Genomic DNA, 18,121 nt, shown 5'->3' on the forward strand with positions numbered 1-18,121 from the left:
TTTTATTTAGTGTACACAAAAAAGCTTCAAATCTAAATAAACATCAATTCTTGTGTAATATTCAGCTTGCTAATGTGTGTAATATAACACTTGCTACTACATCAAATAATATTAACATAATACAAAAATAGAACTGTTTAATTAAAATACTATGTTATGATTACTATAACATTAGTAAACTTTTTTTTCTTAGTTTTTCTATGGTGTAAATAAGGAAGTACTTGTGATAAAATAATACTTTAATTGAAATAAATAGATGAAATATTGTGAACAGATGGCGAAACTTCAGATAGGCTTAGTAGATCATACTAGCATCTAGTCAAAATCACTATACAGAGTAATAATGTTAATTCGCAACTTAACAACACAGACATACGACTGGCTGATTAGGTATATGAAGCTGTCAGAAAGATGCCCTTGTGCTGACACTTAACTAAGGTATGTTCTGCATGCACCCTTCACAAAGCTGTCACAAGCGGGACACCTAGCTGGTAGGACTCCTCTGGTACACTCCTGACAAATGCAGAAACATCCGCAGGGTAGGAGCGCAGCCCCGGCCTACAATGATTTGGTGTAGAATTTAAACTACAGTTTTGTTGAATGTTGGATGTGTGGCTAAGTTGTACTTGTGAAAGGAAATCTAAGCCTGATTTCTAGCTCAGTGAGATGCAAATTGTGATATTTATCACATCTTTGGTTTGGTGCCAACTAATCTTTGCTATAATTATTGTGTTTCCGTGCTTCGAATGGATTTGGAGTTGACCTCTGCCGACGATTTCGCACCCTGATGTTTCAATGATTCGGACTTGTACTCTATTGACCTTTCCAAGACTAATGGATGTACTACACAAAACAAAACTTGTTAAAATAGACTCGCTTTCAGGTCAAGGTCACTTTTCAATTTTTCCTACACTTGTTGCAATGATTCTGCAGGAGACCTGATCAGAATTTTATATATATATATATATATACTTCTCAAAGTACATGTATGTGGATATGTGTGTCCCACCAGCTATTAAAATCTTGGAATAAAAAATCTGTGCCGAAGATTTGATCTAGGACCCTCCTGTTCACCAGTCAGATGCCCTACCAAGTAGGCCACAGAGTTGTTAGCGTGCCAATATGAGTCGGTATATGAGAGCACATACCCAACGGCTTTGCATACCACGCAGGTAATTGTGTAACAATGTGATTGCCATTAGTTGTCTTACTAAAATTTTCCATTGGCAAACTGCCAGGCTAATAACAAGTGGCCGGCAACTCTCATCACTTCGCATTGTTTATAAGCTGATTTTTAATGCTCGGGCAACACCGGGTAGCACACCTAGTGTTATTAATATCCATCTATATTAAAAAACAGCATTAAAATTTACTAGTTGCTATACAACTATTACTTCAAAGGTCTCGTGAACTCCAAAGGTTTCGCTTTCAGTGAAAAAACATTTTCTATGCTAGAAAACTTAGGCATTGGAAAAAGTCAACATCAGTGCATTGGGAATCTAGTAGGTTCAGTTATTTAATGAGTAGATTACTAAAACAGATAAAAAGGTAATTATCTCATCATTGCCATGTAAGCAACCTATCGTTTTCAATAGTAGTTATAATATACCCGCGTGGTAGTGTGATGAAATGCGCTGATTTTTTAACCTCAACTGAGGAGACTTCAACTGGGTATCATTTCAAATCCATCTACGGTGAGTGTTTCTGGGACATCGAATAGCAGTAACACAGCGAATACGTTCACACAAATTTCGCAAAGCCAAATAGCATTAAATCCGTTTAGATTTTACCGTTTTTATGATTCAGAGTGGAAGAAACTCCAAATCCATTCAAAGCATGGTCCATTAAAACCATGATTGGAGTTTGGGGGAGACAGATTACATTGTATGGGATTCGAACTCGTAGTTGTAACAAGAGGTGGTGGAGTGACAAAGCATACATCTTAAGAGTTATCAAAATATAGAGAGGGCAACTCCTAGCGATCCTAGACTGAACATCGCGTATTACTGTAAGTTTATATGATGGCAGAAGTAGCTTCAGACGAATCAAGAGAATAACCACTGGTTACTAACATGATGCAATCAAAGATTGCATCATGCGATATGCAATAAAAGATATGCCATAGCCTGGTTACCATAAAAATGTAACAAAGGCTGAGGCTAATGAGTATCATAGCAAATTTGATACAGATCACTTTAAATGAGGCAGCAAAGGCTATGTCATGTAGGGAGTTGCCATAACTTACAGTTCTACTTTTGCATTTCTTGCATTCGACAGCCTTCACCAACTTTTTCATTTCCTCATCTGTCAGATCTTGGGTGCTCACCAAATCTGCCACATTTACTCTTGTTCTGCTGCAATGTAGAGACAATCGATGAACATCCACTATAAAATGTCTAAACATAAGAGAGACTTGCATTCCCTGAGGAACCATGGCTATCGTTTCAATTGTAAGGGTTCTTTTCACAGTTTTATTGACCCACGGTCATGTGAAATGAGTTCATAACAGTGTATTACGCAGCAGTCGTTCACCTACAATCACACACTTGAGGCTATTTGAAGGTCTTCTTATATCTTGGTAAACTGGCCAATCATGTTTTGCCACCAACTTAAAAATATATAGTCTCAGGGTGCTATCTAGTCTTTAGCCGGGTGCTATTTTTATGACAGCTACGAAAGGAATTGGCAGCATACCAATCATACATATAATGATATTGTGGCAACTGATAGATGACCTTCTGTGTTATGCTCATGAATGTAGTTATATTATTGTGAAGACAGATAAGAACATCCTTTGGTAATTTATATTATGTCACATGTGTAAAAAATTGGCAGAGTGTCATGATATGCTGGAGATGTTATTGAATAATTTAGTATTTTCATGTTAGAAGTTGTACGAGCAAGTCATTTTTCCTTTCTACCCAGCATGCTTTGTTTGATGTTCCTCTGGTTCATGTTGAATATATACAATCAAATTAGAGTAATTAGTCTTAACTGGTAACTAATATAGTTTACCCTTCAAGTTACATATCACCATTGCTATTCTATCTAATTCTATACCATTATTACCTTATCACAGCTTTGCTGCCAGAGGTTTTTGCATTTATATCATAATGGGTAAAGGTATTAAGGAACTCAGACTAACATTTTGTAAACAATAGCGCTCGGGGGTACACATTCACCACCACCCTGTTGAAACTGTAAATATTTTCAAGCTGTGCGCACTCTTTCATGAGATATAAAAAGGCTTTGAAAATTGTTGATTACAATAATTCCTCACTACTTCACGGCTTCTGTATTTTGCACAGTGAAACTAAGCTTTAAAAAATTGAAGAAAATAATCCAACAACTAAAATACATAGATCTCCCTCGTGTTCTAGCCCGGCGGATCCCTCAACGAGTATTAATTTGATAACAGTCATAGCAGATCACTGTTTTCCTGTTACCACCATACATCTTAAACGCCCCCAAAATTATCTAATGAACCTAAGAAAAAAGCTACTTAACAAAATGTATTAGATACGAGTTTGTTAGTTTCTATTTCCAGAGTTTACACTTTTCGGAGGGGGCACCTGTTCCAATTAGTCATAATAAAAGAGGGATTACTGCGTATGTAAAAGTGTCTGCTACATAACATGTCAACAGATTGCTTCACCTCGTCATAGTTAAATTCTTTAACACAGTAGAGCGCAATGCATATTTGTTTTGAAGACAATTCTAATTATCACTAGGTAATATTCCCATAACCATCGTTATGTGAGTAAAACAAGCACGATATTAATAATGTTTTACTATAACAGTCTTGCTCCAGACATATTGCTATTCTAACCTGGCTGACCCTCCCGAGGCAGTTGGCTGAGTGGATGGCTGTTCCCTCTGCTCTTTCCTTTTCAATGCTTTCTTTTTACGATCTTCTACATAAAACAAGATTTGGCTAAAGACAAAGCTACAAGTTTCGTGCTGGCTAGTTTATTAAATACAATTGTAGGGCAGGTGAAGTCATCACCTCGGGGAACAACATTTTTTATAAAGCATACAATTGATTGAATGCTCCATCAAACACCAACAACTAAAACCTGAAATAACTAGCTTTGGAATCTTTGTACAAGGCTTCAAAGGTGTCACATCCTCTAAAATGTCAGGAAATGATGCGGTATGTCAGCTTTTGAAAACACTATAAAGAAGACAACTCCCTGTGTATTATTTCCATCTTCGGGGGAAAAGCCAACTTGAAGATAGAATTAGGACAGATATTGAGGTACTAGCATTTGCTAGAAAATCAAGTTTTTATTGCTTGCACACCAACAGATACATCAGGTCAATGGTCACCATAAATTAATGTCTGTTAGCATCTGGCGTATCTCAATGCAAGTAAACGATCTTATTCAATGTTGTACAGAAATAACATGTAGCTACTAACCAAGAGAAGCTGTATTCCCCTCTTCCAGCTCCTGAATAAGAGATATCAGATATCCATAGTCTAAGAACTCTTCATCTGTGATTGAAACAAAGATGCAAAGTGTCAGCATGGATATTCTTTGGTAACACTGATGAGATTCTAGCCATGATTGAATCTCAAATGAATAATTTATGTCAATGCTACAGTGTCACTATAACTGATAGGAAGATTGAATGTCCTTTCATATGTACCTCCCTGTACATGTACGAGCACATTTTAACTGCGCGATTTCACCTACATATATATAAATATATATCTCAGTGTTTGTTTGTTGTTCGTGTGTCCAATTATAACGATCAAGTTATTGGAACAAAAAATCTGAACTAAAATCGAAATTGAGCTCTGAACGTCCAGTTCTTGAGACAGGCGTACTATACACTACTCAAAATTTCCAGCTGACCATACTGTAGAATAATTACTTACATACTTATTACACCTGCCAATCTTTAATGCTGATTGGTTGAAACACTCACGTTTCAGTTGGCACGCTTGTAGATCATGATTAGAGAGAAGATCGTGGAGATCATGACTAGATCATTTTTCTAACCCTGGTTTCAGAGGGACGAATACGGCTCTTGTTATAGTAAGGATTTAGACTAGCTTAAGTTACTCACATTCGTTAGGTAAAGAAACTTAGCCAATTAAAAATCAATTTCTATGCAAAAACCTTTTTATTACGCATGCAATGCCGAGAATTCCGCTAGTTTATTTATATATTAATAAAATAGTCTCTTGCCAATTCGGTAATAGTTCAATTCTACCTCCTATTTTCCAAAAATATTGCAGCTTAAAACAAAAATATGCTGTTTTAAGATTTAGAAATGAATTGAAGCTTCATTTACTGCTGTTATTTAAGTTTGAATTGAAAACAACAAGCCTTCTTTAAATATTAGTTCGAACTGACTAACATAGCAAGGAATTAAGCTGAATTGAAACTGTCGAGAAAGAGCGTCACAAGCTACTGGCGCTTGATCTAGGTGAGACTATAATCAGTTACAAACTAGTGAAACATGATCTGGGTCAAACAATCTTCAGTTATTCAGCAGAGAAACTTGATCTAGGTCAAAATATCTTCAGTAATAAACTACAGAAACTCAATCTAGGTCAAAATATCTTCGGTTATAAACTACAGTACAGAAACTTAATCTATGTCAAACAGTCATTAGCTACAAACTACAGAAATTTGATCTGGGCAATGATATACAGCCCCCACCCCCCAAGGATAGGCAACGGGCATCATGTGGGCGGGGCTAAATGTTCGAGCTCTGTTGGGATGAACCCGAACACTGCACCCGAACAAACAAATATGCTGAATAAAGCCCCTTGTGAATTTACAAATATTATGAACAATAGTGGTTATTTTACTGATCTGTTGGTTCCATTTTGTTCTCAAATAAATATAGTATCCCAATATTGTCACCATTATGATCAGTCGGTTGCCATTCACAAGCATTCATGATATTAATAGCCGCAATTGTAAAATAGCCCAAATTCGGTTTTACAGTTAGATTTTGAGTATGAAAACTACATTCCACAGCTTTGCCTGCTGTCCCATCTTATTGGCCAGGTAAAACAATGTGACAACGATGAAAGACTTTGTCATTTTATATTAGGGGTGGCAAAATATTAATCAAAAACTAAACTAGGAAAAAAAGGCCGTTGTTCGGGTGATTTGGGTAAATTATATTCAACTTTAAGCATATACTACGACACCTACCTACTTCAAAATTAGTAAAAGTAGATAATTTAAAATGTTTTATTTTCCATGGATCCCTTTTTTAAGTTAGGTGTTACCCCTACATTGTAGAAATTCTAGGTTTGCTATTGTGAACCGCGGGGCCTACTGACTGAATGAGCTAATGACACGGTAACAGTGAGTTGTGTTTTCCAAAACCTAACAAGGCAACGCGACCACCCCGCGAGAATTGTGTTAGCTCCGAAACCCAGGCTAACACAATCCTAACAGAGCTCGATCATTAAGCCCCACCCATATGATAGCCGTCGCCTATCCTTGGGGGGCTGTATATCATTGATCTAGGTAAAACAATCATTAGCTACAAACTACAGAAATTCAATCTAGGTCAAACATAATAATGAACTTACTTAGGTTGGCTTCATACACCTGTTCAACTAGAGACTTCTCATAGCCCATAGAAACACAGAGTTTGAAGCCATAATGCTCAGAAACCTCGAGGGTCTGGACGCTGCGAGACTCGGGTTCTACAGCTGCCAGCACTTCTATAAAATCATTTGTATAAAACCAGTTGGCACAGAGTTCCTGGTGATAAATTTCAGACAAATGCAAATGCTCTGAAGTTATTGCAATCTTCAGCACAACCGCATTCTGTCAGAGGTCATTGCTGCCAACAGTGGTCTTTCATTAGAGAAGTCATCGCTGTCAACAGTCAAGTAGTATTCCATTAGAGAGGTCATTGCTGTCAACAGTCAAGTTGTCTTCCATTAGAGAGGTCATTGTTGTCAACAGTCAAGTAGTCTTCCATTAGAGAGGTCATTGCTGTCAACAGTCAAGTAGTCTTCCATTAGAGAGGTCATTGCTGTCATTAGTCGAGATTGTGTTCTGTTAAGTTGCATTCACACCAGCTGATTTCCTGTCGATTATCTGGACGATTTGCCAACTGACCGAGATCGTATCATGTGATAAAAGCAAATGAGCCCGAGACCGATTTTGCCAAGAGAAAAATTTTATCATGATTCTAGGCCGATTTTCAAATTTAGTAGCCAATGAAATTGCTCTTTACAACAAATAGCACATTGCCTTTAAACGCTGTATTTGTTTTCGCATTTAAGCAGGTTTTTTGTCATAGGCTTTAAACACGAGTAATAATTCTGTTGATAACACCCTTCAGAGTGTTATCAACAGAATTATTGTTTGCGTTCAATTATTATAGCAATGGCATAATAATTGAAGCATCTGCTTCAATTATTATGCCACAGCTACAATAATTGAAGGAGATTAGCAAATGATCCTCTTATGGCTATCCCATTATTAGATCGTCTTCCTAATTACTAGTGAAGAGCTGGCCTGTGCAAAATAATCCATAAACTTGCTAAAACATCCGCGAGAAACTTCGTAAGAAACACTCAACAAAATGAAAGTCTTGACTCACTAAAAATACATTAGCTAAAGTTATCTGACCCTGCAAATCAGAAATGGCAAAATCCCGCACTCTCGGTCCAAACTCATCTTAGTGTAAACAGAAAAAAATTTGATCCATCACTCCCAGAAAATTGTTCAGAAATCAGCCACAAAAACTCTGCAAATTGGCTGGTGTGAAGCTTTAGAGAGCCCACTGCTATGAAGAGTTGAGGATTGTTCTGTTAGAGAGGTCATTGTCATCAACAGTTAAGGATTGTTCTGTTAGAGAGGTCATTGTCATCAACAGTTGAGGATTGTTCTGTTAGAGAGGTCATTGCAGCAAAAAACTGAGATATTCTATGAGTGAGGTCGTCACTGCTAACAGTTTCATGGAGTTCTGCTAAAGAGGCAACAGCTGCCAGCAATCCTTATGCAAATCCATACGGTATCGTTTTCTTGGTGTGGAATTTGAGCATCTATTCACATGTTAGTCTATGAGTGATAGATATATTAACTGTTACAGTTCATGAGGGGGCAACTCTTCAGATATAACGGCTGACAGAGAATGAATATATGTGCTACACGCATAACTCGTGACCTGTACTCATGTATTCTGCACTGAATATGGAAAGACATACTGACTAGAGGAAGGAAAGTCTGTCCAACTTTTTAATACAACAACAGTTACATGGCGCTGATAACTACACATGTCCGTGTGCCAAGTTCTGGTGTTGTCTGCTCTTTAAATATGCTAAACAGTTGTTCCTCTACGTAATTCACAATGTGAGAAAAGGTACTTTAAGTGGAACGACCAATTGAAATCAAGTGTTTTATTAAACGCTGAACACTCTCAGCTCATAACTTGCTAACTAGTATGCACCCATGTACACCCCCTACACCATAGCACCAGCGTAATATACTACGTTATTATAGTGGAAACACACATATTCACATGTCTATACAAATTCTACACTAAACCAGTGAGTTTTTTTAAGGCAACTAATTGAGGCTCTATCAGGCTGTCAGGAAACACTAGTGCTTCAGTAGACAGACATGTCTGTTTATTATACATATTAGCATCTTATAAAGTAATCAGTCCCTTGGCTTGTTAGCTATAATTATATCTCACATCCTGTGCATAGCTTTAGATCCTGGAACACTGCCAAACTAGTAACTAGCAAGTACTTAGCATGGGTTTACTATGCCAGGAAGCCAGGCAAAGACTGATTCAACCTTCTGTAATTTCATACGTGAATAATAGCCAACTAATGAATAAAGAATAGCAATACATACTGTAAAAGAGAAAATGTAAAAAGTTCTCAACATCTAGTGAGGTCATAATACGCAAAAGCTTAAAAAGCAAGCCAAGTTACTATGACCCATTTCTCATATATGAAATAGAGAGCATTGATGCAACTTCATTTTAATAAGTGGATACCTAGTGCATATGTGAAATTGTGAATGCAGTGAAATGAGCTTTCATGAATAACTATAAGCAATTAAGAGGCAGCCAAGCACAGCTGCGGCTCTATGAACTGAACTCAATGCTTATCCAGTGATTAGTTCAACTCAATAGCTTGGAATTTCCGACCGCGTATTGATTCGGGAACACACTGCGTGTCATAGTGATGGTTGGGGTTGACGAGCACTACATCACGGAAAAACCAGAACTTACCTAAAAATGATGTGTTGCCTTGGTTGTACGATAAGGTGTCAGCAGTTGCGATTTGGTCTGGTGACATTAGCAACCTCTGTTCTTTGATGAAATCGATTCCTTTAGACTGTTGTACGAAAGTGCATCCTGGATACCACCTACAGAAAATGGCAGGTACTTTAAAAATGTGAGTAGTTTTACTCTGGTAGCCATAATAAATTGAGGTGTACCAAAAATAAATCAAAAGACACACAAAAACTTGTCGAGCAGAAATGGAATAAAACTCCTCTGTATTTTGGCATAAATGTAGGACACCCAATGCTATGAATTCTAGCCCTTGAGAGTACTGCCTACCACATGTCACCTCATCAAGGCAAGTTAGCCAGCCCATCCGTTGTAGCAAAAGAGCACTGCCTAGAGAATGCCACGCCATACGAGTGCAAATTAAGAGAATGCCACGCCATACGAGTGCAAATTACACATTTTATTCATGGTCATTGAGAATGAGAATGAATGAGATCGCTGGTGAGATTGATGAAAGCAGGCATAGCGTTACACTGGATAAACACTTTATAGGATGTCATTGAACTGGAACATAGCTGTCTTCATAGCAATCCTAAGGTGCTCCTAGCAACTATCCCTCAATCAGTATAGATGTATTGTACATTGTACATATAAGCAAGATTAATAGACATGAATGCCTAGTAAAGCATGGAAATCCCACAAACTGGAATTGGAAGTTTGTTAAAAACCCCAAGCGCCAGGTAAATTAGCCTTACTATCCCTAAAATTAGTCAGAACAAAGATTCGAAAGCTTTAGGGTTTTGTAGATGATTCTGGATGACTGAATCAGATGGCAGTGAGAGGAATGGTATTAAAAATGACAAGTGAATAGCTGAAAGTGGATAAGGCATCTGAAAGTAGTTGAAAAGTCAACTCAAATACAAATCAACTCAAACTCGACTTGAACTCAAACTCAGCTTGAACTCAAACTTGACTTGCACTCCAAGTACAACTCAAGTCGAGCCCACATTAAACTCAAGCTCAACTCAAACTCAACTTAACCTCAACTCAAGTGAGAAGAATAATAACGCACTAAAAAGTAACCAGACAATGGTATACACATTTCTTGTATTTGCTGATTCCTGTTACCTTAGCACAATTGGAGAGAAGTTTTTTTATTCATCTAGGTCGTTTGTAAAGCTTTTGCAATACACATAAACTAGTTCCATGAACTGTTCATTTGTAAATTGCTATAATTGAGTTTCCTTTGTACGTGTTAAAGGTGCGAGGAATTGTGTCACAAAGCAGGGAAAAATCATCCAGAGATAAACTAAGGAAAGCCATGCACCAGGTGCTGGAGTAATGTCTCCTTCAGCAGTAGTGAATCGAGCTGAAGACAATCTCACTCAACAAACGGTATTTATAGTGATTAGTAGAGTGAATGCACCAGAAATGCCTAAATCTATTGAATTTAGAGAATAAAATCACAGCTCAAACCTAGCTGATGTGTAACCAAAATTCTTTTCTCAAAATCCCAAATCAATCAGATTTTAGACGAATTAAAAACTCATGAGTTTTTAGCATTGAGCATATCTAACAGCTGTGCTTGCTTCCTTGGGGTGAATTATGAATATATATAATTATGAATTATGAACATTAATAATTATTAATATTAATATTAATTGTGAATTATGAATATGCTTATGAATATCTTATAAGCAAAATTTCTGTTATTTAACAAACCTTTCCAAATAGATACTAGGACAATAAAAATAAGGCAAAGGCAACAATTACTATACAGTAGTCGAAGCATACACTTAAAAACAAACCCTTAGCTACATCATCTTCCTACTAGACAGTAACAGAGCTCTTACTTAGCATGCTCAATCCAAGGATCGTCTCCCCTGCTCCACATCTCAAGAGCTCCATCACACCAGAAACACTTCACTTTGTCTCCGACGCCTTCATAGAAAAAGCCAGCTTCACAAAGCTCGTTTGCATCAACATTACTGTTTTCAGGATACGTTTGGTATGTCTCTCGTCGTCTGCTGTACACACTGAGCCGCGGATGTTGAGCTCTCATAGTGCTGATATTTAGGTCACTAGCCCCTCGAGTCAAAACAACTAGAGAAGACCATAATGTGTTTGATTTGTCTAATGGGCAGTTTAATAAGAAACCCTACAAGGTTGAAGAATTTTATATTTTGGTTAATTCAACACGGTTTTCAACAGTTCATAACTTTCAGTAAATTTCAACATATCAGACATATTTAGCTGTCGTATTTGTATTTAAATTAACTTACTGTTAGGATCGTGTGCATTCTGAAGCTCGGCGGGAACCCCGAAAGCGTGAAGTGGTATGTTTCCACACGGCTTATCTAAAAAGTTTAATATACTGCCTGATATGAATTCCACCTGATAGAGCTGTGTGCTTCTTGGCTGAGTAGAAACCAGCCCAGTTCTCAACATTGTACAAATACTGTATGAGACTTCATAGCTTTTCAAGATCATATAACATTATTTCACAGTCAGCAGGTCCCACATGTCATATTATCTCCAATTGCTTGAATTAACCATTTCATTGTCGCATTGCCGATTCCTGTCGCAAGGCTTGAACCACTGACCTGCTGCTTTACAGTTCAGAGCACTACCCACTACACCACGGCTGCACAGTGAAATGCTACCATATATTGCAGGTGAGTATCAAAGTTTCTACTAACCTAACATACTAGTAAATATACTAAAAAGGTGTAGAGCGAACAACTACAATGTATGTTAAAATTAGAGTCTTGGATATCAAAGAAGACAAACGCTTTCATATAGAAACTCAGATACAATTTGGTCTGAGTAGTAATCAAAGCATTTATAACCCATTTCAAACGGTTAAATCTGACATTAACTGAATTCTTTAGAAGCCTATGGCCTCAGGATATCACGCTTTTGAATGAAACGGAGTGGTAATCCAAACAGATCAACTTCTCAGAATGTCTCATAGCAAACTCAAAGAGCTCGTCACCTCTCTAAATATGAACTATATTCATTCTACTCATGGAATGTTTGATGCGCTATCCGCTATCCGCATAGAAACCGCACAGCCACAAGCCAATGAGCTGACAACCACATCGCATGTAAAAAAAACACTGCAGCTACATGTAAATAAAAGCTTAAAAGAGATTATGACCCATGTAAAGATTTGTGAACAGAACTTACTTTGTACCATCTTGCAGTAATTGAAGAAGTTCTTGTGTTGAGTTTTTGGAACATCTCCTCTCTCCCAGTTTCTGATGATACCGCCACAGAAACAGCACTGCACCCTGTCTGCGACGCCGGTAAAGTAAAATCCTTCCTTAGCGCAGTCATTGGCCTTCACAATGGATTCAATAGGCCAATGAGCGGCAAATGTTCTGCGTCTATCCTTTTCGGAGACCATCAGGGATTCCTTTTCTTCTTGCGAAAGTCTCAAAAACGAATATAGGTAGTCTTTGTCCGTCATGCAGTCTGAAACATAACACAATATCACATTTGCACCATTCAATGTTGAAGTAAACACACAGCTAATGGAAGTAAAACCTCCAAACTCCGTTACATACCGAATTCAGTCTTGCGTTCTTTGGGAATGCCCGGTGGAGGACCAAATCGACCTGGTATCCAATCATAGCCTGGCACGTATGCTGCAGCAGATCTTCGCTGCTCATCGTTAAGACCATCATAATTAGAAACCGGCATCTGAAAAGAACCACAAAACTACAGTGGCACTGTCCACACTGTATGATGCATAATAAGTTAAGTTAGTACTTTCACACATGGTTGGCATAAAAAAATTGAATGATTTAAACATGAATTTTTTTTCAAGAAAAAAATTCATGTTTAAATCATGAATTTTTAGAAACCACAATTTTTTTCAAGAAAAAAATTGTGGTTTCTAAATTTCTTTCATAAATTTTCAAAAATCTGTGTTTCCTGGCAAACGATAATGTTTTGATGTGCATGAACAAATCTGTACATACTCCTCTATCATAAATCAGAAAGTGTGATAGAGATATCAGACAGCATGTGTAGTACAATGTCACAGAAAAAGCTTTGAAATTAGGATTATTAGGAAATTACTTAGTAAACCTCAAAGCAGGATTAATTATGAGGCAACAACTGTAACCGGTACAGTTGTTGCCTCACTGACTTTTTATGTCTTCATCTCTCAATCGTAATTTGTGTAAAACTGCTAGTTGCTCTACTCCACTAACTTACATGTAGTTTACACATTATAACAATATATGACTGTTCAATGCAAGAAACATAAGATGTGGTCAAATTAAACCATGCAAGCCACTAATACTAAAAAGTAGGTTCACTAGCATTCTCATGTGCTATACACTACACAGACAACTTACATGAGTAAAAATGGGTGACAAAATCGGCTTTACCAAAAAATCATAAACATCTGAGAAAACTTTCGATAAAATTAAAATGAATCTAAAAGATCCAATTTTTTCAATATTCTCGAAGGAAAATCATGATTTTTCCAACCCTGCTTTCATGAGTATCGCGAAGTAGAGCGTTAACCAACTACAATAACTTCAACTTGTTGAAGTGCATAAAGAGCATTGACACAGATCATAAAGGGTTAGGAGATTAATATACAGCAGACTGTAGTGAACAACCTGTCATATTGTCCTTACATGATTATATCCATACAATGTCTCAGCCTATGTGAATGAATAATTCACTATGTAAATGCAGATGGAGACTCATTACTGTTGTACGTATTGATACTCATACCACAGCATGATACCAACATTTATATGAGACACACTGAATTGTGCCGATGAATCCCCAATTTAGAGTATCCTGTTACTGATGTTAGTGTTCTCATTGTAAAAATTTTTAGTGTAAAATCGCAAGATGTTATAATGTACAAAGAAACACTATGCCTTGAACTCGGTGATGTCTAGTACTACACATCACTAATAGTATTATCCAGTACTAATAGTACTGTATGGTGCTAATATTTGTACTATACAATACTATTAGTTCCACTAGTACTATTAGTACTAATAGTACTGTACAGTACTAATAGTACTGTACAGTACTAATGTTAGTACTAATAGTACTGCATAGTACTATCATTAATAGTATTATTAGCATCCTACAGTACTATACATGTACAATACTATTAGACAACGATAAAATTGAGAACTAGTTAAAACCTCCTAAGACTGGCAATGGTGAAGTCGCAACTTACGTGAGAGTAAAAGTCAGCAAGACAATGAAACTATAACTGAGTAAATATTAAAAGTATCCTATAATACTAACAACTATTCAGTTTAAAGCCAAATGCTTCGACCATAACAAAATAAAACAACCATTAAAAATTTCATGACAGCAAATTGAGGTGTTATGCTTTGAATGCTAACAACAGTAACAAATGAGAATAGATTACCTGTCAGCAAATAAAATGTTATAGGAATTCCTTTGTTTACAACCTTTACAGCTTTTAAGAGACATTCAGAGAGTACGAAAGAGTGTTGAAGCTCATAGTTTACCCAGAAAACAAATGCACAAGAAGAGGCCGTTACATTTTATTATAAGATTTTGGAAAGTTTATTTAGAATCCCTGCTCAAATTTGTCATACTGCCAGCATCTAGATCACCAGTTTTGAATACTATTTTTCACTCATCAGTTTACTCTCTTCATCATTACTTCATCATTATGGCCAAGTTTTGCTTATCCAAATTCATTTGTAGCAAAGCTCTTGGTTGACAGATACATGAATTAGCAATGGTTTGGAGCTGCACATTAGCACCATGTCCTAACTAATGATGATTCTATAACACCATGCATGAAAAAGTATATATACGTATATTGCTATAGCTTGGTCCACAGTCTAATAATCTTTGGGTGATAAGATTAGCATCTCAGCTAATAGAAAAAACGGAGACTGAGAAATGATAGAATCTACTGAATTACAAGATAAAAGTTGATCAAATGAACTAAAACTAAGGCATTACTAAAGATAACAGAACATATGTAAAAATAATTAACTAAAATAGTAAACTGTAATTTCAAAGTTTCATTACAACACAATCAAAAAATAAACTAAAACCAAAATTATCATAAATTTACAGCTTTAAAATATTGACATTCAACAGCAGATAGGATGGTTATCAAGGAAAATGAGAACCAATGAAAAGAAGTAGTGACAAAAGACATGGCTGAACGATTGAGGAATAGAATTTGGCCACTTTAGTCCTACATCAATAGCATGCATATCTGCAGAAGTTACGGTAAGTGAGTTTAGACAACAGTCTAAAAGGGTTTGTACTTGGAAAACTTTTTTTTCCGAAGCAAACAAATTTAAAAACAATTTTTATTTTGGTCAGGATATAAAGCCGAAAATTAGCATAGCTGAGGCAAAAATATGACGATACTGGTCTGAATTACTTATATCCAGGCCTGCCAACTCTCACGCATTGGGCGCGAGACTCACGCAATCACACTAAAGAAAAAATTAAAATGCATGAGAAATGTGTGAGATTTTTGCCCAAATTTCCACAATTTTATTTATACTATCATTGATGCACCAATTACCCCTAAACCAAATCTCAAGCATTGCCCCACTCTTGGGTTGGCATGCCTGCTTATATCCCAAAGGAAGACAAGTGATAAAACTATATATTGGCATGTTCACATTTGAGCCTTACGTTTATGATTTGATAAACTGCGCGTCAGGCGCGAATAATAAAAATTCAAAAACTGCAATAAACTCCGCAAATAGACCTTGTGAAGACTAATGTTGTGTAAAACCTAAATGTATATATCAAGTATACTTTAATTATAGTAAGACTCTGACTTAACCACATTTAAACAACAACAGCGTAGCCGACAAATTTCCCAAATCTATGTTTCAAAGAAACAATATCGTTGATGCCAATGCGTCCATTCGTTATAAGTGGCCACAAATGGAATAATAACAAACAAACTCCCACAGAGTGCATACCCAAAGCGATGATATTGTTTGTAGCAGACTTCGTCTACTAACAGTTCTAATACAGCGTTTCAAAACAATTTTATGTTATAGCTACCTGAGTAACCGGTTTTATCTAGCATAACTCTACAGCTCATGGAAGTTTACAAGATAAATATTGATTCCTAATCTGGGAAAAGAAGCCTCCGAGTTAAAAAATGGAACGAAAATTAATTGTTCTACGAAACGGTTCAAGGGCGATTCTCCAGATTGTGAACAAATGTTGCGAATACATGTATATAAACGAATAGTGAATAATAAACGAATGCGAAGCGCAAAGTCTGTGAGATTACGTCATGCGGATTCGACGACGGTTTAGGCGTATGTAATAGCCTACACTTCGATAGAAAGCAAGCTATATTAAAGGGTTTTACTTTTTCCAATCAATCGCGGAAATACCCGCTTCTGATGTCGCCATAGATAACTTGCCGTCGTTCAAAAGTTTACTGGGGGGCTGTATATCATTGGTATATACAAATCAAAAAGATAAAACATTTTTATTATTATCGGTCTATCACAGCTTTAGCTGATGTTATTTCCTGTTCTTGACCTAGTTCTTCTAGGTCAGGGGTAGGCAAAGTTTTATCTCAAAGAGCCAAATTTTCAAGTTGCAAGATTTTTGGGAGCCGCGTAACATGTGTATTATAGTATAACATTTCATACTGATAATACAAGCTTAGTAGTTGTATTGTAATTAAATTTATTTATTAGAATACTTTTACAATAGCATTGATTAATGTTGAAGTGAGCCTAAAGAGCTTTGTATAACTTAAGTTTAGTGAGATTTATAGAATTGTTTATGGCTGCTCATTATCTTTTGGTAATCTGGCTCTCTACTGCAGCATGCTATTCTTAGGAGCTGACACAAGTGATCTCGAGTCAAAGTGGATCTCAACTTGCTCTTGATATGATTCATGTACGAAAATGCTGATTCACATAAATATGTAGCAGCAAACACGGTGTACCACCATCTTCCTAGTTGAGCAAGCTGTAGATATTCAGCCTTTGTTAAAGCTTTCAAGTTGAAGCCCTCCTCAATTTCATTTATATCTGTACCTTTGAGGTTACACAACTCCAGTTGCAGAGATGAGACATTAACACTCTTCAATGGCAACTGAGTAACCCACTCTCCATTAGGCTTTGCCTTCTGAGGTGCTTTTATGAGTTGTACGATGTATTTCAAAGAGTGAAACTGGCTAAATCGATTGTTCAACTTTTGTTGAAGCTTTTCTATAAAACGAGTGTAATCAGCCGTACAAAAGGCCATTTGTTCATCCTCATTTAAAAATGCTTTTAGAGTAGGAAAGTGAAGCATACTACCTTACACATCCACTAGAAACAATTCCAACTTATGGGAGAAGGCTTAAACAGCTGGTAGTGTATCAATGATAGTCTTGTTCTTCCCTTGAAGCTTGAGGTTCAGATCATTCAAATGGCCACAGATGTCAACAAGAAAGGCGAGGTCACTCATATCTTTAGAAGAGCTTATCATCTCTTGAAACTGCCTTGCAATCAGGCTTGTGCATGTATTTAAAACATGAGGTTAGCTCATTTTTAAATACTGACGAATACTCCACAACCTCGACAGAGCATTTCCTTTACTTAGCCATCTAATGTTATTTTATGTTAGCAAATCTTCACTAGTAGCATTGCTTTCTTTGAGAAACTTTCTTAAGTTTCTGTGTCTGAGAGCTGATTGACTTCTGAGGAAATTGATCATCTTCATAGCCTTACACATTAGTTGTTGAAAGTGATCATTTAGTTTTCCGCAGAAAACAGTTAGGTGGATGATGCATTGGAAGGCTAGCATTGATGGCATATCCTTCTTCAATCTAGCTATGACACCTTGCTCTCTTCCAACCATGGCTGATGCGCCATCTGTTGTT

At 36.7% G+C, this 18,121-nt stretch overlaps 1 protein-coding gene across 4 annotated transcripts; it reads right to left on the reverse strand.

The window, feature by feature from the left end:
* Nucleotides 1-57: 57 nt before the first annotated feature.
* Nucleotides 58-16,436, reverse strand: LOC137404509 (baculoviral IAP repeat-containing protein 7-like). 4 transcript variants are annotated; one of them, XM_068090739.1, is made up of 11 exons: nucleotides 16,209-16,390; nucleotides 12,804-12,939; nucleotides 12,424-12,711; nucleotides 11,517-11,591; nucleotides 11,088-11,337; nucleotides 9,232-9,368; nucleotides 6,563-6,697; nucleotides 4,421-4,495; nucleotides 3,830-3,914; nucleotides 2,246-2,351; nucleotides 58-558 (listed from the first exon to the last, which is right to left on the reverse strand). In XM_068090739.1, the coding sequence occupies exons 2-11, from the start codon at nucleotides 12,937-12,939 to the stop codon at nucleotides 430-432; spliced, it is 1,416 nt and encodes a 471-aa protein (XP_067946840.1). In that variant the 5' UTR covers nucleotides 16,209-16,390; the 3' UTR covers nucleotides 58-429. The 4 variants fall into 4 exon arrangements, with proteins under 4 accessions (XP_067946840.1, XP_067946839.1, XP_067946838.1 ...); XM_068090738.1 differs by having other exon boundaries at nucleotides 59-558; nucleotides 2,246-2,354; nucleotides 16,294-16,436; XM_068090737.1 differs by having other exon boundaries at nucleotides 59-558; nucleotides 2,246-2,354; nucleotides 16,067-16,389.
* Nucleotides 16,437-18,121: the final 1,685 nt, after the last annotated feature.

This window comes from Watersipora subatra, chromosome 9 (assembly GCF_963576615.1).
Source record: "Watersipora subatra chromosome 9, tzWatSuba1.1, whole genome shotgun sequence".
NCBI classification, from domain to species: domain Eukaryota; kingdom Metazoa; phylum Bryozoa; class Gymnolaemata; order Cheilostomatida; family Watersiporidae; genus Watersipora; species Watersipora subatra.

Coding starts and splice junctions, on each gene's coding strand:
- LOC137404509 (XM_068090738.1), bottom strand. CDS start 12,939: ATGCCGGTTTCTAATTATGATGGTCTTAACGATGAGCAGCGAAGATCT. Junction 11,592..12,423: donor TTACTGCAAGATGGTACAAA/GTAAGTTCTGTT, acceptor TAAACTTTTTAG/ATAAGCCGTGTGGAAACATA. Junction 3,915..4,420: donor GGGGAATACAGCTTCTCTTG/GTTAGTAGCTAC, acceptor TGTTTTATGTAG/AAGATCGTAAAAAGAAAGCA.